The 15,025-nt window shown below is 28.5% G+C and overlaps 3 protein-coding genes across 4 annotated transcripts in view; 2 read left to right on the forward strand and 1 right to left on the reverse strand.

Moving 5' to 3' along the window:
* LOC136983153 (dynein regulatory complex subunit 2-like) overlaps positions 1-15,025 on the forward strand; it is a 400,360-nt gene that overhangs the window by 334,503 nt on the left and 50,832 nt on the right. The gene's annotated exons all lie outside the window — the stretch shown is intronic.
* LOC136983164 (ras-related and estrogen-regulated growth inhibitor-like) overlaps positions 1-15,025 on the reverse strand; it is a 53,776-nt gene that overhangs the window by 8,633 nt on the left and 30,118 nt on the right. For both annotated transcript variants that reach the window (XM_067279818.1, XM_067279819.1), the window contains 4 exons: positions 13,411-13,555; positions 13,093-13,315; positions 12,951-12,994; positions 2,712-3,024 (listed from right to left, as the gene is read on the reverse strand). In XM_067279818.1, the coding sequence (XP_067135919.1) occupies positions 2,712-2,823 (112 nt within the window). In that variant the 5' untranslated portion in view covers positions 2,824-3,024; positions 12,951-12,994; positions 13,093-13,315; positions 13,411-13,555. The remainder of the gene's footprint in view (positions 1-2,711; positions 3,025-12,950; positions 12,995-13,092; positions 13,316-13,410; positions 13,556-15,025) is intronic.
* Positions 10,545-15,025, forward strand: part of LOC136983149 (fibrous sheath CABYR-binding protein-like) — a 126,971-nt gene continuing 122,490 nt past the window's right edge. The window contains exons 1-2 of the mRNA XM_067279792.1: positions 10,545-10,743; positions 14,661-14,748. Of these exons, the coding sequence (XP_067135893.1) occupies positions 10,687-10,743; positions 14,661-14,748 (145 nt within the window). The 5' untranslated portion in view covers positions 10,545-10,686. The remainder of the gene's footprint in view (positions 10,744-14,660; positions 14,749-15,025) is intronic.

The following is a 15,025-nucleotide window of genomic DNA, read 5'->3' on the forward strand; positions in this document are numbered from 1 at the left end:
AGTATACAACTGTTTCTCATATATGTGAATGGTCACAGTTGTGATCCAATTGCATCAGGCAATGCCAGCAGAGTGCCTTATAATCGCTACCATAGAATCCTGTGATAATGCTCGCAAAGGCTCAATGTGTTCAGAATTTTCAGTGTACTTGCTGTGTGAAACGTCTTCGTGCATCAAGCATGCCTGCACGACTTAATAAAATACATTTACGCACAGCTGACAGAGTTTGAAAACAGCCGCATCATCGGGCTGAGAGAAGCAAGATGGCCGTTTTGCCGAATTATCCACCAGAGGGGGGTAATTCAGCAAAACGGCCAACACATGCTGACTCTGAGCATGTGTTGGAAGCAGTGGATACGTGACGGTAGACATGCATGGCGGGCAGACAAACCACCATTAAAAACAAATATCTGATCGTGAGCATGCACAAACAAGTGTAAGTCTTGCTACAAAATCCTGTTTTCTCCCTTATCAGGTAACTAGCAAAGATAAATTTACAAAGCGATCTCTATGCATCATGCCATTAGGATCTTACAATCGTTGGCTTCGTTTGCTGTTCTGTCGTGACAGAGAAACAAGTGATGCTACGAACTCGAACGTATTGCTTTTAGCTAGTTTTATTTGGGTTCAGACGACCACAGTGTTAGAGTATAGAGGACCACTGAAGAGCACTTCAATTTGGCATTTACTGTTAAGCAACACTGCTTAACGATAAAGGCTTCCTGGTGTGCTAGTCTAAGGAACTTTACTGCTTGTATGTTAGTCTGAAAAATTATCTCTCATACTACTATTAAGCACATCAACACAGCAGTACATTTAGGAAATCTGCGATCTTCATGTCTTGTCTTTGGTGGCAGGATAGCATTTTCCAGCAAAATAATGCACGGTCGCAAACAGCTGTAGTTTCCTAGACATGTCTCACTACCCTTACAATTAAGAATTTTGCCATTTGATAATAATTTAAAAATACTGTATAGAATATTTTTATAACAAAGTCTCATAACAGATGATGCCACACAATTTTAGTATGTTGTAATTAATTAATAATATAAAAGTTATTTTCTGTATAAAATCTCATAACAGCCAGGAAAGTTACGCAACTCTTGCTGGATTTTTTTTAATAAGTGCAAATAAATTAATTAAATAAATAAAAAAAATAATACAATTTATTAATATATTTAATTTTTTAATCATTAAAATAAGAATTTTCTTGCAAATTTGACTTGTTTTTAAAAGGAAAAAAATATTCTAAAAACAGAATAAAAAAGTGATTTCCCTTAACCTTTTATTTCTATACGAAATAAAGTTATTTTTAATGTATATTGTTGAATATTCCTTTATATAGTCGAGATTTCGCTATTGGATTTATATAACTAAGTTACGTAAAAGGAAAGTATAAAAGTTCATTTAATGCTGACAAATATAGTATATTTCTTGTTTAACTCGGCTGCGATTATATAAATAAGTTCAAGTTTGATCATTTTATACATAAAAATAAAATAATTTCATTGAAAATTAAACAGTAATTCAACCGGTAATTTACCTTTCGATTCAACAGCGTAAATTCCATTTATGCAAGTAAATTAAAAGTTTATTACTAATTTTACAACTCAACATTTTAAAAATTCGAACTTTTATTGTATTTTAATCCCTCTTTTATAATTATATTTTCGCCAATTTCGGACGGAACCGGCCCACAATGTCAATCGACATGAATGGAGGACGATGTGACCTTTATTGCACTTGATAAATTATAGAAATCCGGACTGTTACGTCATTTAGCAGACCCCCTATTATATTTACTTTCCATAATATACATAATTAAAAATATATACCAATAAAATGACGGCCATTTTCTTTCGAAACTGCAGTCGCTCGCTAAAGATTTGGGTTCGAATCTTCGTCGTATTTTCTGGATGGTTTGATTCGAATATGCAGGTTCCATCCTTTAACACCCCAATATTTTCATTTAGGTCTGGCCAAATTTATGATGTTACGAAAAAAATTATATTAGTGAAAGACGTAGAGTTATAAAAACGGTAGCCATTTTTTTAAAATGGTGACCACACTCGAAAATAATTTTTTGCAACATCTAGCATTTAAAATAAGATATTATTGATTGTATAATTTAAAATATTTATTAATGCTCCAATTTAGCTACTTTTTTTTAAAAAAAAGTATTAAATATTTTGATATTTATGTATCGAAATCACTTAATTTCTCTAGGATGAGCCCACCAATGCTTGAGTGGATAGAACCACTTAACACTGATAATTGCTCGTGGGTTCGTGCCACGTGAAGGAAATCCCATATAGGGCTGGCTATATGGGGTTTAACACTTAACTAGAGGCAGGAAGGCATCCCCTCTCTATAAATCGCCACGTGGTAAACAAATAAATCAAACCAAACCCCGACCTTCTTCATATATCGACCCCTTTTAAAATAAAATATTTTCTCATCGACCCCTTACACGCAACAAGTATTTAACTTCATTTTTAAAAGGCACCCTCCAAAATTTTTTATGAGCAAAGTTTTATCGATTTTTATGGGGTTGTGACTCCTTAGGAGGTCAGTTTCTTAGACCCCTAAGGAGTCACTACTGTTGGGAAGTCCTGCTGTATAGAAACGAATCGACTTATGGTTAACGATGCCTATTCAAAGAATTCGCCAAGTGTAGGAAGAACAATAAGAGTAACAGTCGTATGACTCACCAGTTTTTCCAACGTTCTCGGCACCCAAAACAGCGACCTTGTATACTTCTCTTCTGTCTTCCGTTAAGGACTGTCCGAGTCTGAGGAATGCCATACGGTTTTTTCGTTCCATTTTAAGATATTTTAAACAATTTAAACAAAGAAGAATTAAAGAAGAAATATGGATTCCCTTTACGAATTATTCTACAACAAGTTAGTGGAAGTGGAAAGATATCTTCTGGCGAGGATGCCCAAGAGAAATGTGATGGAAATCTCTCACTCGAAGGTAACAATCTCCAGATTTATGTAATAATATCGGATTTATCTCTTTCAACTGAAGATAAGAAAGATAAAATTAAACATGAAATATTCTAAAAGTAGAAAAATCAATAAAGTGTCTTATTTGCTTTTCTTGGATTGTTTGATTGAAAATTTCCTTTATACACGTTATACCTATGCATCTGTGCATTTAATTATAAATAATTAATTTTAATTAATAATTTAGATACGATAAGCATGAAATATCTTTAGAATTTTTATTTATAATTTAATGTTAATTGTTTTAAAAAATTAAATAATATTACTTATTACTTAAAGGTTATCTTTAGTGTAAATTTTTTTAAATAATTTAATTACATAATTATTTTAATTGTTTATTGTTATTAATTATTAATAATTACGTGCCTTAATAATAAATTTAGTACAGCATATGTGATTGGTTCCCATCAGTAGACCTTTTCTAATATAATTTAACTAATCACTAATTATTGCTTTAAATAATTAAACATTAATTACTAATCTTATAAATAACGCAAATATTTATTTATACTTATTTCCTTTAGTCACTCTATCATTAAATAAAAGATAAAAACATCACGTGATCTTACTAAAATGGCGGCGCCCATCAATATTAAGTTTTTCAATCGAAAAAGTAGAAAATTCGATTGCAAATGTAGAATTGTTTTGTTTAAGAAATTATTAAGCTAAATGACTAATAATCAATACATATATACCTTATCTGGTTATTGTTAACACGGTAATTTAGAGGAATATTTATGGTAGATAAATGAAACGTGCTGTTTGATTACATAATAAATCTTTGTTTCTATAATACAGCGTATTTTTAATATTCTAGTATGTTTAAATAACGCTAAATAATGTTTTATACAATGCTAAAATTTTAAAGTTATGTATTAAATTAAATTTAATTATTACATAACTTTCGTTATAGTATGTCTGAGTTCAGTAAGAAGAGAATAGCACTGTTCTTTAAATTTATATATGTTACAAGTATAGTGCGGAAAATAGTACATTAATGCAAAAATTAAATTGTAAACTAATTAATGAGGCATTAATACATAATAAAATAATTTGGGAAAAACATGTAGAAGGATGAGAAAGTTATAAAAACGAAATATATTTAATCTATAAGTTGTAAAAATAGGTTTATAAATAATATAGTATCAGTATCTTATAACTGAGATTTAATAATATACTAAGGTGACCGACCAGACGTCCCGGATTGTGCGGAACTGTCCCGGATTTGGGTTGTTAGTCCCGCATTGAACGCCGTCCCGGAAAGTGTCCCGCATTTGGTCATGTAACATTTTCAACATGTTCGCAAGTCGTCAAGAGCACAAAGTTGTCGTTTTCTTTTACTACTAGTAGCCCGGGACGCCCCATAGTGGGCGTTCTACCAGCAACGGTGTCATTCCGTGGTATAAATAATAAATTCATATTAATAATTCAATAATAAATTTCTATTGCAATAATAATATACTAAATTTATTGTTAATTTAAATAATATCTAGGGGCGCCCCTAGTGGCCGTTCTAGGGATACCGTAACAGATATAGAAACAGCGCCATCAATGGCTTATATATATATATAGATAATATGCATGACAAGTTTGTGTTAAACTTGTCATGTCAATGTGTAGTGGAGACGTATAAAATTTGAATTTGATATTGACAGTTAATTAAACAAACTTAAGATTATTTTATTTATATTATATTTAGTGAATGTTCAACAGAGGGTATGTATAAATTTTTAATATTAATTAATTAATTTTTTGGTTTATTTTAAATAAATAAATAAAAACTAATTTTAGATAGCCATGTCGAAGAAACGAGCTTGTACGTTTACAATTAAATTACAAAAAGAATTTTATTAGAAGAGGAACAAATAATGTGTACAATAGGCTAAAAACACATCTCCGGAAGCCAATTTTTGGTGTATGATGTGCTGCACATATAGTACGCAACACTATACAGTCAGCAGCAGATCAACTTCCAATTGATATTGAGTACATCATAATTAAAATTACGGTCATTTTCATATATTGATATTTACAATAAGGGTAGGATTATTAAAAGAATTCTACGAAGATGCAGAGGTGGAATACAAGCGCTTGCTTGGATACAGCAAGACTACATGGTTGGCATTGATGCCTGCAATTGAAAGAATTCAAAAATTGTATTCCTCCTTTAAAATTATATTTCTTGTCCATTAACAACTGACCAAAGATTTTGCAAACATTTTTCGAAGATGATACCTCAGAAGCATGGTTGCATTTTATGCATAGTCAGGCAGCACTGTTTCGTAGTACCGTGACAAATATTGGAGGGGATAAAAATACTATTATGGACGTTGCTACAGAACTAGACAATTTAAAATTCAAATTAAAAGAAAGATTAAATATGCAGTACCTACTACTCTCTGTACGCACTCGCATAAGAAATTCAGAAGAAAATGAGTGCTCCACCAAAACAGATTTCTTCAAAACCAATGCCACTAATTTTTATAATAAATGTATCCATTACTTAGAACTCCGCTTATCACAATTTGAACACATTGATTGTTTTAAGTGGGCCAATCTTAAAATCTGTGCTCATTGGGATAATGTGCAAAAAAGTTTTGAATACATTAAAAAATTTGATGATAAAATGGAATTATTCGTTGCTGTAAGGAAGAAAGGGGACTTTTTGATGAGGTTTCATATGTAAAAAAGTATGTTGATCATACAAAATTAAGTACTTGGAATCACCAAAATATTCCAACTGATAAAAGGTGGATTGAAATATTTAATTACTTTGATATGAATAACATACCGTTCAGCAATATTGAAAATTATTGAATTTTCATTATGCTTGCCTGGCACTAATGCTTAAACGGAAAGAGGTTTTTTTCAATTGTAAGCCAATTTTGGACTGCAGAGAAAATGCAACTAAGCGTAGAAACTTTAAAGGCTGTATTACAAGTGAAGTGCAATTTTTCCAATTCCTGCGAAGAATTTTATAATAATATATAAAATAATAATGATTTATTAAAATATTCACCGTGCCGGAAAATATTAATAAAAATTACATATTAATAATTATTTTTAACTATTGTTAAGTTGTGTATTGTTTTCTTTCTATAAAGAGTTATTTTTAAGTTTATTTATGCATTTATGTATTCATATATTTTTCTACTAAATTATTTATTAATGAACTAGTTTTTATTATTATATATATGTATGTCGGAGGTCCACCCCATTTTTAGCTCCCACAACACAGAAGCGTCCCGCATTTCAACCTAACATATCAGGTCACTTTATAATATACCATATTAGCCACCAGTAAGCTTATAATATCGAACACTATTATAATATATCAAATGAAAAAGGCACACAAGAAAACTCGGTGTTTATTAAACTTGAATAAAGACTTATATAAGTATAATAGGATACTCATAAATTAGCCGGTATTGTATGACACCACGCGTGAAATTACTGCTCGCCTATTCACCCCCGTATTTTTGGCGGCAACAAACTGGTACTGCTATGCCCCTTATGGCCCAAACATGACAACTATATTATCCCCCAATAAGTATCATATAAGCCGCTATATTATCCACTATAGTACCGAATAACATAATAGATAGTATATATACTGTACGTTGGGCAGTGTGAATGGTAACATATAGTTTATAATGGATTTATTGCCTGTAACATTCTGAAATCCCTTTACGGATGGCAAACAAATGCCATAAAGACACGATAGATAAGTACAGTTTTGAAGATACTTTCCTTCAACTATTCGATTTTCTTGTAGTTATGGGTGTATTATTATATAAATTTAAAATTTATATAATAATACACCCATTGCACAGTTATATAATTTGTTAACTTACAAATAAACCAAGACAAAAGTTATTTATTTGTTTCTTCCATAAAAATATGTATTTGCCCTATTCTCTAGAATTTATTTAACGAATTAACTAGCAATTCTTCCATACAAAGTTCATAGTTACTGGAAGATGCGTTATAATTTCCATTTTTCCGTGGGAAAGGAAAGTATTTTATAGCATAAAAAGTGAAATTTTAAATATAATATACCTATTATTATCTCGAATATAGAAGATAGAATGGTTCTTTTTTCTGTAGTTTACTTTGTTTTATATACTATCAATTGGGAATTGATTATCAAAACTTATTATCATGGGCATCAGGTGGCGTTGGCCCTTCCCTCTCCACCCGGCAGCCCCATTGTGGGTCTGGCTTAATCTATAATGGTCTTGCTAAAATGAGGCCTTCTTAGTGCCCACGAGACAAAAAAAGTAAAAATAAATAAATAAATAAATAAAAACAAAAAGATATTCTTTTTAAAGATTAACTGTTCGTCGGTAATGTAAAATTACCTTTTAAATTTCTAAATTTTATAAATTTTAACACAGAAACGAGCAATTATTTATTGTGACATGGTCACAATGTCGTGTCGGGCTTCAATTTTTAATCATATTTTAAATAATTTTTTAAATTTAAAATATATGTTCCCCACCTCAAATTGGTAGTGTCTCGCCCCTGTATATCATACTTTTCCGTTAACAATTGAGTCGTGCCGGTCATCTATCTAACTCCTTTCTTAGAAAAATTTTTGAATTGAAATAACGTGGCTTCCGGTCCAAACCGGAAGTCACGTTATTCAAGATATAGATAGCTTAGAGACAGGAGGCCCCGATTAACTATATACGAACTTTCGATTTGCACCGGAAGTCACGTTATTTCAATTCAAAATTTAGGAGTTAGATAGATGACTGATATGACTCTATTGTTAACTGAAAAGTATGATGTACAGGGGCAAGATACTACAGTACTAATGAGTACCAAAGCTTTCTTGGTAGAGGACAAAGAAAGCCTTGGTTCCATAAGGCCTTCCTAGCCCTGTGGGTATCAAGAAGGCCTTTTTTCCGTACTCATCGTGGGTTCGACCGAACCCGCAATGGAGGTAGCCGGATGTGAGAGACATTTGGTGCCCTCCCACTCCAAAAAAATCAAATTACTATAAAATTTAACACATTACGATACTAATTATATTAATAAAACTAAGTTAGCATTAAAACGTATAATTAAACGAATAAAATATTCATTAAAATTAAACTAGAATAACTTAAATTCTTAATTTCCTCAATTACAGAAATGGGTCCTTTATAATTATAATTAAATACAGTCAAACCTCCGTTAATAACCACCTGTTAACGGCGGGCATTTTTCGTAAACGTTGAACAAAAATAACCTCCGAAGAACGGCCATTTTTTGTGTCCTCGTTAGTGGTCGTTGTTCAGAGGTTTGATCAATATATATATACGTGTGTATCCAGCTTTAGAGATCGATTTATATAAGAATTATTGAATTTTTATGACCCATTAACCAATGTGTCATTGATTAATAGATTGATATGTTCTCCATTTACTATTTATAACTTATTGTAGCATACATTTTATATGTAATTAATGTTCCTAATTTATACTTGATTAACATAATTTAAAATTTATTAAGTTCCTACTCTTCCTTTTTTTCATTGACGAATTTTCTTAGGTTTAAATCTAAATTTATAAATAATAAATAATTTATATGTTCAAATTGGTCTGGGTAATTAAGAAAATTTATTTAATTAATCATTTTAATAAGAAGCTTTAGTTAAATATGTTAAAAAATATAAATTAACGGTTTATTGAATTAATAATGGAAGCTGGAAATTTAATTTTAATTTCATCCCTCCCTAATTAGTGCTATCGATTTATGGAAAATTATTTATTTATGTATTTTACTGTACAATTTTTACACTTAAAATGGTTTCTGAAGTGGATAAAATTAATATTTTAATTAATTTTAACGCAAATTTTATTAAATTCTATTCTTAGAAGACTCTATTTAATAATTTCTATGAAAAGCAATAATTTATGATAAGTTTTTTTTATTAATTTCTTCCTGTTTTTCGCAATATTTTCAGTTTTTAAAAGAAATATCCACAAATATTTTCATCTTAAAAATTTATTTAGTAGTTCCTTTAATAAATTAATGTGCAGTAATTACATAGAATAACTTATGCAGTTACATAATAAGCTTGAGATGCTAGAAGATAGAAAATTAACATAAAATGTCTTTAAATATAAGCAATTCCCCATATTTAACGATATCAAATTAAATAATTCGAAAAATGGCTTTAAAATATGAGTTTTAAAAATATATTCAAATTTTTAAATTTTAACCAATTAGCGTTGAGCTAATCACATAATCAACCAATCCGTGTTCAGGTTTTTTATGATCTTACAGGTATCGTAGAGAACCACTTATATAAACAAAACTAAGGAATTGTAATAATATATTTCATTTAAAAAAATTTTTTTAACTTTAATAAAATATTTTATTATTATAAATTTTTAAATTATTTTTATAAATAAATCTGTTATTTTTGCTTCGAATAAAGCAAAAAATCGAATGAACTGGTTCCAATTTGTGACAGTAAAATAAATAAATAATAATAATGATTTATTAGCAGTTGGCACGGGATTATGTTTTGGGCCCTAAGCTATAACTTATAAGAGGCCCTTCCTCTACTAAATAATAAATTTAAGGGCGTAAGCCCCTAATTTGTACCTGATAGCAGGGATATTTTAAACTGTAATTTTTTTAGTTTGTCTGTAAATCTGGCGGTGAGTTGACAAATATCATGCCAAAAAACTCTTCCACGTTTATAATCTAGACGTTATTGATCAGTTTGAATATAAAAATTATCTTTGTAACTAAAAAATTGTCTAGTAACATGTAACATTTGGCATTTCAGATGCGATTTCTAACGGTCACAAACTTCAACAAGAAGAATATTTATCTCCTAATCATTAGATAATCAAATCGAGATCATTAATTTTTATTCTAATTATCCAGAATTTCGCCAACTTAAGATTTTTCCACTTGAAAATCCTTTGATTTATGAGCATTTTAGTATCAGCTGGTTGATTACTTTATAATTAATCACAAAATAATAGATTTTAATTATTTTCATCTTTAGGATTTTTACGAAAATTTATATTCGATTTTATCTAACAAACTTCCATTTGTTCAGGGTAGCCCGAAAATTAGTTAACAGGTGTTTTTTGTGAGCACTTCAATAACTTATTACAAAAAAGACTGAACCTGAAAGATGCGAGTTTGGCCTTTAAATACTACGGTTTTGGCCGCCCTGTGTATTAAAAAAATTAAAAAAGTAAAATATAAATTAATTTTTTCAATTATTTTTATAATTAAAAAATATATATCATTCTAGGCTCAACTTTTTACATAATTACAGACGAAATATAGCTTTAAAAACACAAAAACCTATTTTAAAACACAGAAGTAGTTTAAAATTTTTAAGTACACACAGTTTATATAAATATATAAAAGTTATATATTTGAAATTCAAGAACCTCTTTCGCGACGCCATTTTTGACATTCGAATCTAAACACGTGGAAGACACGATTTAAAAAAAAAAAAAAATGTCAATTTCGGGAATAGTTTACTTTCCGTCCACGGGATGGCACTTCCATCGGGGCGTCATGAAGTAGAAGGGAGAGAAAGCCAATCCACCCTGCAGTGTTCGTCTTCACTTCAGCATTGCAATTATACAGTTGTATGCGGATTTGTTGAGATATAGTTTTACAGATTTATAGGAACAAAGGGTCATAAGGGTGGCACATGATCAATTCGTTTTGGAATTTATGCCGTGCGTGTCCGATGCCAACAGAGGAGAAGGTAAGAATTATAAGCCTAAATATCCTAACCCCCCTATACAAATTTTACCATTTTTTTTCATATTTTTACATAGCAGATAACCCATTAATTGTATGTATATATACCATTTGCATAGCTTACTGTATTTACGATCTCTTGCAATTTATCTCTCTAAAGAAATTGGGCTTTAAAAAATACAAAAATTACAAGAAAATTATCCAAAAAGAAAAAATTTAATAAAGGGCCCGTAATCTATCATTGACATTTCTTCTTGATTTTTTTTATTGATTTTTTTATGTTTAGTACACAAAATAATACATAAGTATATATAATTTTTGTGTAGAAATTCTCTAAATAATTTTTTAGAATTTTTAATTAATTAATTTAATAATTTTTAAACTTATAATTTATATTTTTTTCGTTAAAAAATATTATTATTATTATTATTTTAATCCTAAATCGCACGGAAGGATCTCCATTACTTTAAAGGTTCTACAAGTGGTGCTTATGTAGAATCGATGATAAATTCTATCGAAAAATTATATAAAATATAATAAATTTTTTAAAAATATATTATAAATTTTTGTAATAATTAAAAATTATTTTTTAATATATTACCAAATTTTCGACTTGTTAGGGACATTTATAAAATAATTACTTAAACAATTTTAATGTATAATATAATTAACTACTGATAGTTTTAATTATAATTAATTTATCGATTAAATTTACAATTTTAGGAGTGTAAAAATGATTAAAAACCCTTAAATACGGAACGTCTTTTAAGGAATTTGTGGTGACAAAATACTTCCCGAATTAAATATTATTTCTTAGATAAAATCTTTTAATATTTTAATGTATAATATAATTAATTATTGTAAAATTTTAATTATAATTAATTTATCAATTTAATTTAGAATTACAGGGGTTTAAACACTGTTAAAACCCTCCCAAAATAGAACGTCTCATAAGGAATTTGATAGTGATTAAATATTCAATTCTGTCCTTCATTCGCGGTAATTTTTTTTCTGTTTTTTATGGTTTAGTGTTGAAAATCTTCCAAAAATTTACCTAATAATGTCTTTATATTAGTTCATAAATTAGTAATTTATTAAATCCACAATTAAATTATATAAAAATTAAATAATTTAAGGATAAAATACTTTTAAAAGTTACTAAAATAATTTAATTTTTGAGGTATTTTCCCCCTCCACACTAATTTTTTCAATGCATTTATAATAGGGATGGTTGGTGAATTTGTACGATTTATCACCGAGTTTTGATGGTGTAGGCTCTTGTAAGGCTATTATAACAGTAGAATATTATGATTTATTACTTAAAAGTACTGTTAGACTAATGCTGTTCAAGTAAGAAGATCAGATGTGCTGTATGTGATGCAGCATTAACGATACGAAAGTGTACAATGCTGCACACCATACAAATCAATAATAGTAATATAACTACATAATAAAGCATTGGTATTATGTGGTAATGTTACTGTACATCATTCTTTAATTCTGCTAAAGTATTAAAACTGGAATATTAATCCCTTAAACTTAATTAATGAGTTTATACAATGAAGCTGTATAAGAATTTTTAATTATAATTTATCATTAAAAATTTCAATTTATTTAATTATTTTATACGACTTTTTAAGCATTTATTTAGTAAATTTTCGGGGGAAAGGGAAGAGGAATTAATTATAAATTTCAACTAAAAAAATATCAAAAAAATCTTAACCGTGGATCTAATTATCTAATTTTATTCGATATTATTTTGCGTATAAATGCATTTATAAGTTATTTATAGATGTTTATAACAGAAATAAATCGATAAAAATCGAAAATACGTGCTTAAAAATGGGTTAAAAGTAATAATTACAAGCATTAAAGTATTAATTTTATCACTTCAGAAAATTTCCTGTTAGTTTTATTATTTATTTTATTAAACCAATAAAAAAATTAATTTGTTATTTATTTTTTAAATAATACACATTTATCTCCCAATAAATTTGCTGTTTAAATAATGAAATTAGGGGTTTTTTTGTTTCTTTCCTGCCTATTACTATCAAATTAAATTGCTTTGTTTGATGAAAAGATACGTCGTAAATTGGCAAAATTTTTAATATTTCAGCAAGAATTTTGCTGCAAAACACAATTATATTTATTTTTCTTTAAAGTAAATAAAATTATTTTCATATTTAAGTAATAATATTAGCCATTTTCTACCTGTTACTGTTGAATTAAATGGCATCATTTCGTGAAAAGATGCGCTAAAAGTCAGTGTATTTTTTTTTTATTTTTATAAAAAATTTTTTGCTCTAAAATACAATAAAATGTAATTTTATTTAAAATAAATAATATTATTTACATTTCCAGCAAGTTTTCTTTCGAGTAGAAGTCCGTTATTGAAACTATATTGTCAGCTTGACCTTTACACTTTGCAGTTTGAACATATGAAACTAGTAATGTTTTCTTTATGTTCGGACGTAAAATTTCACGAATTTTATATTGAATTTCAAAGAAAAAAATATTAAGAAAAATAATATAAGTTAAATAAACAAACCTTCTTTTCATGTGTGAGTAGAAAATGGCTATATTTAAATAAAAATGTCGTCGTTAAACTTATTTAAATAATTAAAAATAATACCTTTCTAGGGAAAAAATAAGCAGAATTGTCGTATGTTACCATTTTTTCCCCTTTCATCACTAATTGCATAGAAAAGGTTTCAGAAAACAAATGCTTGATGAGGAGACAATAGTAGGATTACAGACGTCTTGGACTAAGCTCCAGGGATTTATAACGATCTGTCAATGCCATTTTCTAACGTTTTCTGAAAGAAAATAATATTTCTTCATTAAAATCTAAGAAGAAAAGGATAAATAAAGCGTAAAATCAAAAAGTTTTTGGTGTTTATTAACGCGAAAAACTTTAAAAATAGTATGGAAATATATAGTCGGTCTTCTGCATTATACATTTTTAAAAATTAGTTTACTATTTGTAATTTGAACGCCGATTGGCTAGTTTAATAAAAAGTAGGCGGAGATACGCTTTTTTCGACCAATGAACGCCCTAGATACGTTTTAAAATAATCTGTTTCTTATATCTTACGTGTATTGCAGAGGACGACCTACACTTAAAAACTTTTTATTTTCCTTAAATTTAACCGATTTTTTTGTTAAGTTTATCTATTGGCATAGTTATTCTATTTATAAATTAAATTTTCAAGATATTATATAATATTTTAACTTTATGAATAATGAAATATTCCGCATAGTAAATAAATCTCAGTTAATAAGCAATGAATTAATTTACTACATAATAAATTTAATTAAATAGTAAAGTTATATTTTAGCATGTAATGTGAATTATAAATAAGTAAATTGACAATTTATATTCGTGTTTACCGATTGAATTCTTTGAAAGGAGCGAGGAAGAACTCTTAAGTAAATAAATAAAAATCTCCAGAGAATGTTAGTGTGACTTTATTGCTGCTCTATTGTGAAGGATAAAAAATATCAATTAAAACAGGACAGAGATTGACTGAAAGAAAGAAACATCAAAAAAGTCTTTCAACGCCTATTTGCACCTCAGAAAAATTTGAAGTTTTCATTTAATTAACTAGATTAAATAACGAAACATTTCAGGACATTTAATGGAATAATCAAGATGTAAAACAAAATTAAAATAGAAAAATGTTATTAATTAACGTAAGCAAAATCAGTTCTGTCAATGTCCTACTCACTAATTAATTCTCTAGTTTCGGCCTTACAGTAGGTTTATGGACACTGATTGATTCGTGTATCGCGACCTACATTTGTTTTTAGCTTCACTTCTGGTGTTTACTACAAGATTAAATTAATTAATACGTATATTTTTTTTAATTAATAAACTTTACAAGAGATTTTTAATGTATTTTTTAATTTTTTTTTCGTCAGCTGAATACAGAATACGCGAGAAATTTTACATGGCACCAAGGATATCAAACAACCAAGCAGGAAGTGGTGAAGAAGGTGCCGGAAGCATGTAAGTTTCTCTTCATTATTTTGAAAGAAACGTGAATAATTTTTTAAGAAAGATACAATTAGATATGTAATTTTACGTGTTTATATGTAAATTTTTCTTATGTCTTCACGCGAGTGGTAGAAATTCAACCTTCTTTCTCACGCTCTGCACTCTACTTAATTGAGTGCATGATACAAAATTTTGGGTCACATTGGCATAAAGATGGAAAGAAAATTTGATTCTTTTTTTCCTTTTAAGTGAAGATGAGTCACGTAAACAATACTCCCAGATGACTGGA

This window comes from Centruroides vittatus, unplaced genomic scaffold (genome assembly GCF_030686945.1).
Source record: "Centruroides vittatus isolate TY-2023 unplaced genomic scaffold, ASM3068694v2 contig_877, whole genome shotgun sequence".
NCBI lineage: Eukaryota > Metazoa > Arthropoda > Arachnida > Scorpiones > Buthidae > Centruroides > Centruroides vittatus.